This window comes from Amphiprion ocellaris, chromosome 16 (assembly GCF_022539595.1).
Source record: "Amphiprion ocellaris isolate individual 3 ecotype Okinawa chromosome 16, ASM2253959v1, whole genome shotgun sequence".
Taxonomy (NCBI): Eukaryota; Metazoa; Chordata; class Actinopteri; family Pomacentridae; genus Amphiprion; species Amphiprion ocellaris.
In genome coordinates this window covers 23,545,315-23,559,034 of record NC_072781.1, presented here as the reverse complement: position 1 = coordinate 23,559,034, position 13,720 = coordinate 23,545,315, and the positions used below count along the sequence as shown (strand labels likewise).

General features: G+C 42.3%; 1 protein-coding gene across 3 annotated transcripts in view; it reads left to right on the top strand.

Annotated features, from left to right (window-relative positions):
* The window catches only part of LOC111578244 (kinase non-catalytic C-lobe domain-containing protein 1), a 59,891-nt gene that overhangs the window by 24,880 nt on the left and 21,291 nt on the right, over window positions 1-13,720 (top strand). For all 3 annotated transcript variants that reach the window (XM_023284895.3, XM_055018441.1, XM_055018440.1), the window contains exons 12-16: window positions 8,345-8,422; window positions 8,623-8,710; window positions 9,053-9,245; window positions 10,043-10,752; window positions 12,336-12,474. In XM_023284895.3, the coding sequence (XP_023140663.2) occupies window positions 8,345-8,422; window positions 8,623-8,710; window positions 9,053-9,245; window positions 10,043-10,752; window positions 12,336-12,474 (1,208 nt within the window). The remainder of the gene's footprint in view (window positions 1-8,344; window positions 8,423-8,622; window positions 8,711-9,052; window positions 9,246-10,042; window positions 10,753-12,335; window positions 12,475-13,720) is intronic.

Here is a 13,720-nt window from a genome sequence, read left to right as displayed (position 1 = left end):
CTCGCTAAAGTGGTAAACATTGCCTGCTCAACATCAACATGTCAGCATTGTCATTATGAGCATACGGTATGCTAACATTAGCAGTTAGCTCAAAGCATAAGAAGGTCCTGCCTATTAATCATTTCCTACAATTAGGCCTTCTTACTGAAGACTTCTATAAAGAAGAATCTTTCAAAAAAACATATGCATGCCCCTTGTCATTTCAGTTTACTTAAAAAAGTTATTTAATTTCTGGTTTTACATTCAGTTTTATTTTGTAATTCTGTATTTCTTTTTTTTTTTTTTTTTTTTTTTTTTTTTTCTTTTTTTGTCTGCATTTGTTCTCATTGTTTAACTCCACAAAAGGGGAGTCAACATTTTATGAGATTGATGCATATTTTAGTCTTGCAGCCAAATATTTTAATATTTAGTGCATGTGTGTGACCATCACCGGCCCTCCCTGAAAGCTAAGCAGATATTCTTTATTAGAATTCCCTATTATGAGCCAGGGAGGGCAGTGCTACACCTCAGTGATGTGTGGGGGAAACAAAGACTGGACAGGACGAACAGGACGAACAGGATGAACAGGGATAGAAAATAACAGGCGTTGCTATTGCAATTAAAGATTGTAAGGTGGTGTGTTATGCCCAACTACTAACTGCCCATCAATAAAAAAAAAAATAAATAAATAAATAAAAATTTGAAAAAAGAAAAGAAAACCAAACCAACACAAAAGAAAGAGAGATTCAATAATAAATGAACAAATGGTACTGAGCACCATAATTGTGGGTGTCTTGATAGTATAGAATAGAATAGAATAGGCCAGAAGAGGATGCTAGTGCGAGAGAGAATGAGTTCAGGGTAGAGACTGGAGAAATTCTCAGCACATTCTGGCGGGACCCATCAATCGCTGAAATGGGACTCGGCAGTAGCTGGCAAGACCTGATCAAACATGCAAGTGTGAAGAACCCCGAAGCCCAGAACAGCAGTCACGGCAAGGCAGGGCCAAGTCAACAGGGCATCCCTCCCCCCGGGCCGTAGGAGCCACAGGGCGGCACCCCCAGAGAGCCACCGGGGCCACCGTGAACGACGCGAACCCGGAGAACAAGAGGGAGCAGCTACTGACACCCCCTGCGCGCCCAGACCGACCCAGGTGGCCCGGGGCACGAGGACCCACCCGCCACCCAAACCCTAACCCCGCCCACCCCAGTCCCCACCAAACCCCCCACCCCACCACCCGACCCGCCCACCCCCACCCCCCCTCCCTCCCCCGAGGGGGCCAACGGCCCCACACAGCCAGGAAGCCAGACACAGGGGCCGAGCGGCCCACCGAAGGGATGGCAACCAGCCCATCACAAGGCAGGCCACCACCGGGAGCCGGCCAGAGGAAATCGGAGCCGGGACCCGATGTGAGTCCAGAGGGTAAAAATGGACAGTGTGGTGAGGCCCGGCGACGCCGACAGGGAGGCACCCCACATACCCCCCGCACCAGGCCCCAGGTGAGCGCAGTACACCCAGGGCCCCCACTCCCCGCAATGCGCCCTGACAACCCACCAGGACAGAGCCACCACATGCCACCAGCCCGCAGTACAGCCACAGCGCCCACCAGGACGGCCAATCCAGCCCCCGCAGCCCACCAAGAGCCATCGCACCTGCCCGGACCCGTCGGGCACGCAGGAGAACCCCCCCCGACCACAGCCCCCAGGTCCCGGGGACCCCCCAGCCACAGCAACACGGATGATGGTCCACCCCCGCCACACCATAGCTATAAGGGGGCCGGGTCCCACCAGTGAGGCCATATTAGTGAAATCCCCCCATTACTCCCTGTTAATATGTCTCCCGATCCCAGACTGGAGACATTATCCCTGCACCGTGATAGTGTAACCCTGAGTGTCATGTGGTGCATTAAAAGTGGGGAGGCTGGGCGAGGCGTCCAGGGGGCAGGCCAGAGGACCACAGAGGATGGCTACTCTGCAGCCTACCCTGGCCCAAGTTCCCCGAGCCGTCCCAGACCTACCCCCAAGGTGTGAGTGTATGTGGTGCATTAAAAAGAAATTAGAGAGCAGGGGAGGCAAGCAAGAGGGTGATGGGGAAGAGACAAGGCCGTAGAGCCCTGCCATCCGCCCCACCACAGAGCCCATCATTCCTGCCCCCACCTGCTCTCGGGGCCCTAGCTGTTGTGTCCCTATATGTGCCTAAGACTAACTATATACAGTGACGTGTGGAGTGTGTGAAGTGCACAGTAAGAGGCAGTCTGGTGTGGATCCGGCCCATGAGGAGAGAGCAGCAGGGGAGACAGGTAGTAAGACCACCGGTACTGATGCAGAGGGCCCCCAGAGCCCAGAGGCAAGAGGCCAAGGTGAGCCCACACGAACCCGACCGGCCCGGCCAGCACCGAAACCCCCAGAAGTCGCAGCGCTAGAGCAGCGCCCCGGTAGGCGCCACAGCCCCACCACGGGCCAGCCGCATGCAGCACCCCGCCCCGGAGGGAGGACCAGGCCGCACCACTAGGAAGCAAGGGCCATGAGCCCCCACGCCCACCCCGGAGCCGGCACGTCCAGGATGCAGGGCGCCCACCCCGCAGCACCACCAAGACCCCACCCACCCCACTACTCCCCAGGACAGCACCGGGCCCGGACAGAAGCCCCCAGCCAGCAGAAATTTATCTCCAGTGGCGGCACACAGGCAAGTACCAAGGCCTGTGCCCGGATGAGCCAGAGCCACCCCCCCAGAGAGACCACCCGGCCCCCATGCCAGACCCCCAGGCAGCGGAGGGCCCCCAGCCCCCCCAGGGGAGGGAGAGGGACGAGGACGAGCGGCCAGGCAGGAGAGGAGGGAGGAGGAGGGAAGCAGAGCAGGAAAGGACAGGGGAGCGACCGGAGGGCCGACCCACCCCAAACCCCAGGGCCAGCCAGGGCGCCCCAGAAGAGACCAGCCGCCGCCACCCCCAAGGCCCCAGGAGAGCGCACAAACCCAGCAGACCCAGGACTCAAAGGGAGAGACACCGGGGACACCCACCCCCAGGCAGAGGGGCCCGAGCCACGCAGGCCCCGCAGAGCCAGAGAGCAACCCCAAGAGCAATAGGGAAGGGACACCACCAGTGTATGCACACAGCCTTGAAGTCCATGGTGCCATCCTACTTAAAAAGGTAGAGGGTTAATAAGCTGAAATAAAGCAGAGAGAAGTCAGACCATACACACAGACAGAATAATAATTACAATTTTATGAGGGAAATGGCATACGCCCACATACAAGTGGAGGCTATAGATTAATATTTATTGATTTAATAAATGGAGACCATTTTTCTTTAAAGGAGTCCAAATGGTTTTTTCTGATAGCAGATATTCTCTCTAGTGAAATGTGTTCTGTGAGGAGGTTCAGCCAATGGGTGATGTTGAGGGCTTTCTTATCTTTCCAGTTAACTAAAATTGTCTTTTTGGCAATGGCGATAGCTGCAAGTGTGGGTTGGATATGAATGTCTGGAAGGGCTGTTTGCGTTAGATCACCAATTAGGCAAACGTTCGGGGAATGTGGAATCCCGCAGTCCAAAATATTGGAGAGTTTCTGCGTAATTGTTACCCAGAATTGATAGACGGGTGTACAAAGCCACAGAGCGTGAAAGTAAGTGTCCGTCATGTTTTGGGTGCATTGCATACATGTGTCTGAGCGTGAGAAGCCCATTTTATACAGTTTATATTGTGTTATATGCGTTCTGTGAAGCACCTTAAATTGGATCAATTGTAAGTTGGTGTTTTTAGTCATTTTAAATGTGTTTTCACAGATTTGGGTCCAAAAATCAGAGTCAAAAGATTTGGATACGTCTTTTTCCCATTTTTGAGTTGGTAGGTGTATAGAGTGTGTCTTTGAGAGTAAACCATAAATTTTTGAGAGATTCTTCTTATTTCTTGGAGAGAGTTTCACAATGTAGTCGACAAATTCAGGTGGCTGTAAATCCGTTGGCTGTAAAGTAGTCTGAAGCGATGGAATTCTACTTGTAATAGTCTTCTTTACCTGTAGGTACTGAAGAAAATTTCCATTTCTTATTTCAAATGTTTGGAATAAGTTTATATATGTCCTAAATGTGTTTTCATCCAGAAGGTGATGGAGGTGAGTGACTCCTCTCTCTGCCCATGTGCTGAAATAAAGAGCTATTTTGTTGTTTGCAAAATCAGGGTTGTGCCAGATTGGGGAGAGTATACTGGGTTTTAATTGGGAGCCTGTGGTTTCCAGTGCTTTCCACCAAGCAGACAAGGTGGAAGCGATCATAGGGTTCTTGAAGCAGGAGTGATGTTTAAGGGCAGAAGTGATAAAGGGAAGGTCAGAGATTTTGATCTGGTTACAATCTAACTGTTCTAGTTCCAGCCAGGAGTTATGTTCTTCATGAGGATGTATCCATTTGGTGAGATATTGTATTTGGTTGGATAAATAATAATACATGAAGTTGGGAGCCTCCAGTCCCCCTTCGGATTTATTCTTCTGGAGGGTAGTCAGACTGATTTTAGCCTTTTTATTCTTTGAGTAGAATTTACCAATAGCGGAGTCTAATGATTGGAACCACTTTGATGTGGGTTTAAATGGAATCATGGAGAAAAGATAGTTGATTTTAGGTAATATTTTCATTTTGACTGTAGCTATTCGTCCCAAAAGGGAGATGGGGAGGTTGTTCCAACGCCTCAGATCATCACAGACTTTGTCCAAAAGTGGAGTGAAGTTCAGGTGAACTAATTCTGAGAGTTTGGAGGAAATATTTATGCCCAGATATCTGATGTTGCCAGTAGGAAAAGAATAATGCGAGTTTTGGGCTGCGGGCTTCCACGAGTTTTCTGTTAAAGGTAATATAATTGATTTTGACCAGTTGACGGAGTAGTCTGAAAGACGCGAGAAGGTTGTGATGAGGTTAAATACTTCCTTTACTGAAGTTTTGGGTTCTTGTAGATAAAGTAAAATGTCATCTGCGTATAGGTTAATTTTATGTTCAGACTCCAGAGCACAGATACCTTTGATATCGGTGTTCTGACGTACAGCTGTTGCTAATGGTTCGATAAAGATCGCAAACAATAAGGGAGAGAGTGGGCATCCCTGTCTCGTTCCCCTTTGCAGACTGAAGCTTTGTGAAGTGATCCCATTAGTGGTGACTGTAGCCTTGGGTGAGTTGTACAGAGCTGATACCCACTGGATAAATGATTCTCCGAAGCCAAATTTGTGGAGCACAGCAAAGAGAAAGGACCAATTAACTTTGTCAAAGGCTTTTTCTGCGTCTAGTGACATAACAATAGCTTCTTTGTTGTGGCGTTGCGTCAAAGAGATTAGATTTAGAAGTCTTCTGATGTTGTTGGTGGAGTGTCGGCCATTTATAAATCCTGTTTGATCGCTGTGAATTATTGATGGGATGATTTTCTCCAGCCTAGAGGCGAGAGCTTTTGAGATAATTTTGATGTCGGTGTTGATTAGTGACAGAGGTCGATAGCTAGAGGGAAGCGTAGGATCTTTGTCTGGTTTCAATAATAATTTAATTGCAGCTGTATTCATGTGCGGACTGATATAACCATTATTTTTAATCTCTGTCACTGTCCTGAAGAAAAGGGGTGCTAACATTGACCAAAAATGTTTAAGAAATTCAGCAGGGAAACCATCAGGACCAGGTGCCTTGCCTGCTGGCATACTGTCTAATGCACATTGTAATTCTTTCATAGTCAGTGGAGCATCTAATATGTCTCTGTAATTTGACGTTAGTTCGGGCATGTTTAGATTGTTGAGAAAATTATGTATATCTTCTATGTTTGGGTTAACTGCTGCTGAGTATAAACTCTGGTAATAATTATAGAAGGTCTGGTTGATTTCCTGAGGTGACTGAGTATATTTTCCTGAGGAATCCTGAATTGCTGTTATGAAGGATTTTTCTTTATTGCGCTGGAGTTGGTTCGCCAGAAATTTTCCAGATTTATTATTGTGTTCAAAATCATTATATCTTAGTTGTTGTAATAAAAACTCTGTTTTCTTGGATAGGATATTATCGAGGTTTAGTTTTGCATTTTGTAGTTCGGACCATAATTGATCACTTGGGTTTATTGCATAATTCTCTGTAAGTTGTTTAATTTTTTCTTCAATTTCTTTCTCTGTTTGTAGATCTTTTTTTTTCTTGTATGAGGAGTATGATATTATTTTACCTCTGATTACGGCCTTTCCAGTTTCCCAAAGCAAAGATGGAGATAAGTCATTAGAGTCATTGTTTTTTAGAAAGTCTGCCCACTCACTCCTTATTACTCGATCAAATTCTGGGTCTTTGAGTAGAGAGATGTTGAGGCGCCAAGTCTGAGGAGGTTTAGGGATGGAATCTGTTTGCAGGCTGAGTGATATTGGTGCATGGTCGCTGATAATGATTGGGTGGATTTTAGTAGTAACTTTATGTGCGATAGAGTTATTTAAGAGGAAAAAGTCAATTCTTGAAAATGTTTTGTGCACCGGAGAGAAAAACGTATAGTCCCTCTTTGTAGGGTTTTTGAGTCTCCAGACGTCGTCTAGTCCGAAATCTTTCATATAGTCATGTATGACTTTAACTGATTGTGACTGTTTAACGTGTATTGGACTATTAGATCGATCTACTGAAGGGTTTAAAACTATGTTGAAGTCACCACCGATAATAGTTATTGAGTTAGCAGATAAGTCTGCTAAGTGAGAGAAAACAGTGTGAAAGAAGGCTGGATCTTCATTATTCGGAGCATAGAGGTTTACAATAGAATATAATTTATTAAAGATTGTTGCCTGGATAATAATATATCTGCCCTCTGAGTCCGTTACTGTACTGTTTAAAGTGAATGGAATTCTCTTATGGACTAGAATGGAGACCCCTCTTTGTCTGCTGTTATAACAAGATGAAAAGATAATACTATAATTCGAGTCTGATAAACATTTTTCTTCCGACTGTAGTAAATGTGTTTCTTGAAGGAGCAAAATATCTGCTTTTAATTTAGAGACATAGTCCATGATTTTAACTCTTTTTGTTTGTGAGCGTATGCCATGAACATTCCAGGTTACGATATTAAACTTGAACATACAGAGAGAAGATGTTCTGTCACTGAGTATGTAGTAATGTGATATAACATCTGTGTGTGTCCTTGTGAGCTGTCTGTTGCTGTCTGTGAGCTGTGAGTGTTGGAGAGAGATGTATACAGCAGGTCAGGATCTATATATACATTATATAATAGCACATCATTGCCTGAAAAACTATCAACAAACACATTATAAAACATACAAGCACAATAAACATGGGGGGTACATAGAGTGTGAGTGAGAGTGTGGAGGGTGAGTGTGTGAGAGGGGGAGAGAGCTAAAGGGAGACATATAGAGAGGGAGAGAGAGAAAAGTAGAAGGAGGAGGGGGTTCTCCAGTGGGGAGTGTAGGTTAGGAGAGTGAGACATTTATACCTGTGAGTTTTGTTTTTTTTTGTTTTTTTTTTAATAACATTTTCTAACATAAATGACTAAGTGATATATTAAACCTTTAAGCCATTTTTTTTTTTTTTTTTTTTTTTAGAAGAGCCAGGGGGTAATGGAGGGTTCCCGAAATAGCTGCCCATCTATGTATAGTTTGTCCACAACCAGTGCAGTCCGTTTACCTTTCTGTCTGTGTTCTTTCATGATGGGATATAATACTTTGCGCCTCTCGTTGATTTCCCTGGGAAACTGGTCGTTCATTCCGAACGACGTGCCTTTCAGCTCCCGTCCTTTGCTTCTTACGAGCACTTTCTGCTGGAAGTGCTCGAACTTTGCAATGATGGGGCGGTGTCGGTTTCCTCCTCGGGGTCCGAGCCGGTGGACGCGGTGGAAAGTGATGTTTTTCACCGTTTCCGCAGGGATTTTAAGCGCCGACACCATGAAGTTTTTAACAAGGGTCTCTGGGTTATCCGGTGTGGACTCAGGGATACTGTATTTCTTTTAATTTGTCTTCTTGTCTTTGATGCGTCACTCTGAAAAGCACTTTCAATTGCATTTACTTTTATGAAAAGTTTCCTCTAAATAAAGCCTGGTTTGAGTTTGCATATTAATGGACCGCTTGAGAAACACCTTTCCTAATGAACACATCCTTTTTAGAAGAAAGGCATTTGTAATTTAAATAAGGAGAATATAATTTATTGAAGCACTTTGGCATGTGGTCAACAAAGTACTCATAAAAAAATACTATCATTTACTGTAATTATTATACTGTCAGTCATTTTCTAAAAGTAGCTGTGAATTTTCCAACAACTGTAGGTTTTGTTTATAATCAAACACTTCAGTTATTTCAGGGAGGAATAAATTCTGACGTTATTAGTGTGTGAAGTGTCCTGTATTGTTAACACAATTGTTTTCATGTGGATCTGTTTCAGTGCTGTCGTGACTACTTATCACATCAGGAGACAAATGCTGAGATCGTATGGAGCAGCCTTATTAACAGAGTTCACCCAGTAAGCTTCCCTTTATTTTTCACCACAGAGAGATTTACGCCATTGCATATTTATCTCTTTATTCATAACGTATCATTTAAGTTTCAATGTTAGGGCCTCTTTGTTTCTGTATGGTCATGTTCTTACTGCCTGTTCTGTTTTGTCTCGTTGAGAAATAGGTTATTTCTCCTTTGTCATAAACCAGCTGTATTTTCTTCCAGCCAGCTTCAAAACCCAGCAATGCAGAAGATTTGAATGCAACAGAAACTCCTCAAATCTCATGTGAAGAGTCTGCACAAAACAACAGTGGTAGGACAGCTTTACTTCAGTATGGATGACCCTCATGCAATATATTTTACCTTGAAATGTCCAATGTAATATTCACTATATGTGCTAAAATATTAGGAAGATCCTCTAAAATATGCTATCAAAACGTGTGTCTGATTTTTTTTTTTGACCTCAGGTGTCACTTGTACACCTAACATCAATGACTAATGGATATTCATTAAACCAAATTATTACCTTTAATTGAAATCGAGCCAAAGCAGTAGATGTTCCTAATATTGCACAAATGTTATGTAATTTAACAATGTGTATTGCATGAGACAATATCACTGATATTGTATCTGGCATTGTCGTAACTGTGTGTAGGATTTGTGCCCATGGCCACTGAGAGCCGACTGGCTCCTGTGCCTGGCCCTGTTCCCCACAGCTATCCAGTCAGTAAAGAACTCCACCTCCCAGAAGCCTTCACTTCCACTGCCACACATTTCACACCCATCATTCTGACCAATGAAGGGGACTTACAGGAGGAGAGCCAAGATCTTGGAGCTGCCACTGAAGGGTAGGATATTCAGGAAAATAATGTGCATTATCACGATGCTTTATTTTTGATGACGGTGATGCTCTTTTTTAAAAGCATTTTTTTAAAGTAACAGAACCAAGCATGGTGGTGGCAGTATTATGCTCTGGTGCTATCTTGGTGCCAGTGGAACTTTTGCTTTACACAAAATAAATGGAAAAATAAGGCAAGAGGATTACTACCACATTGTTCAGAAAAACCTAAAATCACCAGCCAGAAGGTTGAGTCTTGGATGCAAGACAATGACCCCAAACACACATCAAAAATAGTGACTAAATCAGGGTAGAATTAAGGTTTTAGACTGCCCCCTAAAGTCCTGACTTTTACCTTGTCAAGCACCTATGAACTGTGCTGAAGAAACAACCAAAAGCTTGTACATAGCAACCAAAAGTGCCAAGTTGAGGTGAAAATGTCCCTGAGAAATTTAGCTAAATATTAGCATTGCTGTATGTATTTTTTTAACCCTGCAGATTTTGTCACATTTTCAGGAGACCTACAATAAACTTGTGAGAGAACCAAAATGCGGGATTGTTTGTTTGTTTGTTTGTTTGTTTGTATTTTGTCACAGGGATGAATAGGTTTAAATAATTTCATCATAGAAAATTCAGAGTTACAGGAGTCATTGGAAACTCAAGACTCCCACAATATACATGGTCTTTACAAATGTATGGAGACTTTTGTTCTTGACTGTTGTCCCTTCTTCCATCCTTAACGCTTATTTCATATATGAGCAAAATAAGTCAAATTTGATAGACATTTTTTTGTTTGTTTTTTTACAGGATGGTCAATGGATTTCCAAATAGCAGTGACCACATCATGGAAAGCGGCCTCAATTTTACTCCATCCTCTGAGTACCCAACTCATACTGAACCCAGTCAACATACAGAAGAGTTAACTCACTGTCAGGCGGTCATAACTTCATCTACTAAAAAATCAAGCAAAATTCTGGTCGACTCTCCTTCTACTCTCCCTGATATTTCCCACTTTGCAGTCTCTCTTCCGCTGCCATTATCCACTAACTTCAATGGTTGTGGTGTTTTCAACAATTACCTCTTTCGGCAGGATCCTACAACAGGACATCTTTCTTTAGTGCCTGTGCAGGTCAGGGCTCCTGAGTCTCTCCTCGGTTTGGATATAAATCTTGCTCTGGTCCCACAGCCTTTGCAGGAGCTGATCACAGTCCCAGAGAGCACTGATGGTCCATTTATTGACTCTCCGAATGTGCCTGGAAGGCCTGGACCCCAGGAATGTGGCCTACCACCATCTTATTTCAGTAATAGCTCAGTCATGTCTGACAGCAGGTTGGGGCACACTGTGCTCAGAGGGTACAATGGACACACAAATCCAAGATCGCAAGATAAGAGTCTGACTCCTTCAGAGTCCATCTCCCCTAAAGTCCATCCAGCCCTACAGGAGGTGATTGACCTGCTGAAGGGAGAGTTTTCACTTGATCTATTTTTGGACAATGGGCACAAGGACGTTGCCATGGGTATGTATCTTTAGATAGGTGTGATATCTTTTTTATTATTGTTTAATTTGCCTTACACAGCAATGGAAGACTGAATAAGAACTCGGGATAAAATAAACTAATGGAAAAAGACACAGGTTATTTATGTACTGAGGAAGTGAAAATGTTTAAAAATGACATGTTCTATTTTATGAAAACTAGTTAGTAAGCAAGACAAGCAAGATGTTAGGTAAAAGTAATGAGCACTTCAAATAGCTAATTAAGTAATGAACTAAATGTTGAAATAGTTGGCTGAAGAGTCCAAATACTTCGGCAAAGCAGTAGAAATAATGTTGAAATAATTACCTTAAAATAGTCAATAAGCAATTTAAACATTTAGCCCAACTAACTGTACAGTAGTTTAAATATTTAGCTGAAAGTTAAGTAGTTCCAGTAGTTAGCAACATGGAGCAATTGTTAAAATAATTAAAAGTAAGAATTCCCATAGCCAAAATATAGCTAAAAGTAATGATTAAACAGTTTAAATAGTTAGCCAAAGTAATGGAATAAAGGTTAAAACAACTAACTAAAATAAAGTAGTTCAAATCATTAGGCAAAGCTACGTAACCACTGCAGAAATAATAAGCTAAAAGCAAGAATTAAAATAGCTAGCCAATGCATCAATGTTGAAATAATTAGCTAAAGTAATAAGTACATAGTTTATGTAGTTAGCCAATAAAGGCTGAAACAATTAGCTAAAAATAAAATAGTTCAAATGGTAAGCTAGTGTAATGGAATAAAGGTTGAAGTAATTATGTAAAAGTAATTGTTCAACTAGTTAGCCAAAGGGGTGGGATGTATGTTTAAAAAAAGTAAGTAAAACAATTCAAAAAGTAAGGGATAAACAATTCAGATAGTTATCCAGAGTAATTAAATAACTGTTGACATAGCTAAAATAATGGACTAACAGTTCAAATAGCCATGGAAATGGGTTGAAGGTTGAAATAAACTGCTAATAGTAATAGTTTAAAAAGTTAGCCAAAGTGTTTCCAGCCTTCTGCAACCTCAAGTGGGAGGTTTGTGACATGAATGCAAACATGGCTCCAAGAATTGATGTTCTCAGTTAACATTTAAAATAGTTCCAATTAAAAGCAATTTGACAACATATTTAGACCATGATGGTGTCAAAGACTGGGGGGTTCAACCATGAGTGAGTGTGGAGGTATGCTGGACAGAAAAATTGGGACCCCTCCACTGTATGCTATACATCTATTTATTTATTTAAAAGAAAGGATATTATGTGATTTCCCGCCCAATAAAAGTATAAATTCTTGAACATTATTCTATATAAAGGATCTACATATATTGAATAAAGCTGCCAGAGTGCTTCTTGGTGGAGAGAAAAGGCTAAAGTTCAGTCAGATTATGCGAATAGATGGTGCAAACCTGCAGAAATAAACTAGAAACCTGTAGTGTTCCAAAGAGACAGACACACTTAAGTTTGTTGATGTTCCTTTAACACCTGCTAGATGTAGCTCAGCGATTTGGTAAAAACTCTCTTCATCATATTGTCTTGAGCTGTTTGGACATATTCATTTGAAAATCAATCTTTTCTCTTTTCCGAGGGGAGTACATCTTCTCTCTGAAGGACCTTCAGTACCAGGCGTTTGCCAGCGTTGTGAAGGAGAGGTTCAGTGATCTGTACTGGGAAGACGACTTGCTGGCTGTATTACACTGTCTGGTCAACTACAGCCCATCCACACTGTGAGCATTCCTTTTATTTGTCTGCCTTTCTCCTTAAACAAACTAAGATAGGTCAACAAACAAAGATTTATTTCAAAAACTGGATGACACAGAGGAAAATAATGTCTGTAGCTGGAAGTACAGCTTGTTTGCATTAGTCTCGTCTTTTCTTCAGTTCTGTTTACTCACTAAATAGAACAGGTTGTCATATGTGATTGTGCCAGATGTGCATCCTGAGAGAGAAATCAGTTAACACGAAATGTTTACATGCTTAAGTAATGCTTAACTAATGAAGACCTTAGTGATTTATTGCATAAATCAATGTAGCATTAGCCTGTGGGAAACTGATGGACATGTGTTGCTGCCTTGACATTTGGAATAATTAACAGATTAACTGATTAATAATCAATAGTTACACTCCTAATTTATATAGTGGAGATATAGCAACCTGTCTAGGGATTACAGAAATCAGACATGTAGGATCTGATAATTAGCTTAGTTTTAGATATGGATTGCCGTCTGCATTTATTTTTCAGGTACAAGCAATAATTAAATGAAAGCAAATGTGCAATTCTGTGTAATTAGTGGGCTACCTGGTAATGAAACTGCCAACACAGTCTTTTCAAAGCAGAGCCTGCGATTTGAAAATTATATGTCTGACACCGTATTTTCATACACGTTACAAAAGCTCAGTCGGATCACAGTTTGCCTGCAGAGTGACAGCTTTGTTTTGTATTGAGTTGTGTTAAAAAGGTTGGAGGCCTCCTTAAACCATTTTTTGCTGTAGTTACAGAATCATCACTTGCTGTACTGGAATATCTATGCAGAAGTTACACATTTCAGCTGCACTGTGTGAACCATGAACACCTGCATATACTGTAATACAATGCATTATGATTGTAACAATGAACTGTTGCATCTGAATAATACCTGTAATAACTGAGAAAAACTGCAAATGGAAAACAGTGAGATGCTTGGCTCTGACTGCTTGTGTTCAGATTTTTATTTATTCTTACGTGGGCTCTGAAGAACAGACACACACAATGATCCACTCCTCACTGAATGTGACCTGTCCTCCTCTGCACACTTACATGTGCACACCCAGACCCAGCATCCAAATGAACATAATACAGTATGCACTTCATACGTAAACTTTAGCAGGCAGATGAAATGGTCCCTATGGTAACAGCTTTGCAGTTTTTTTTTTTTTTTTTTTTTTTTTTTGTTTTAGTGTGAAGGAAAATGTCTAGCTACGTTGAAGACACAT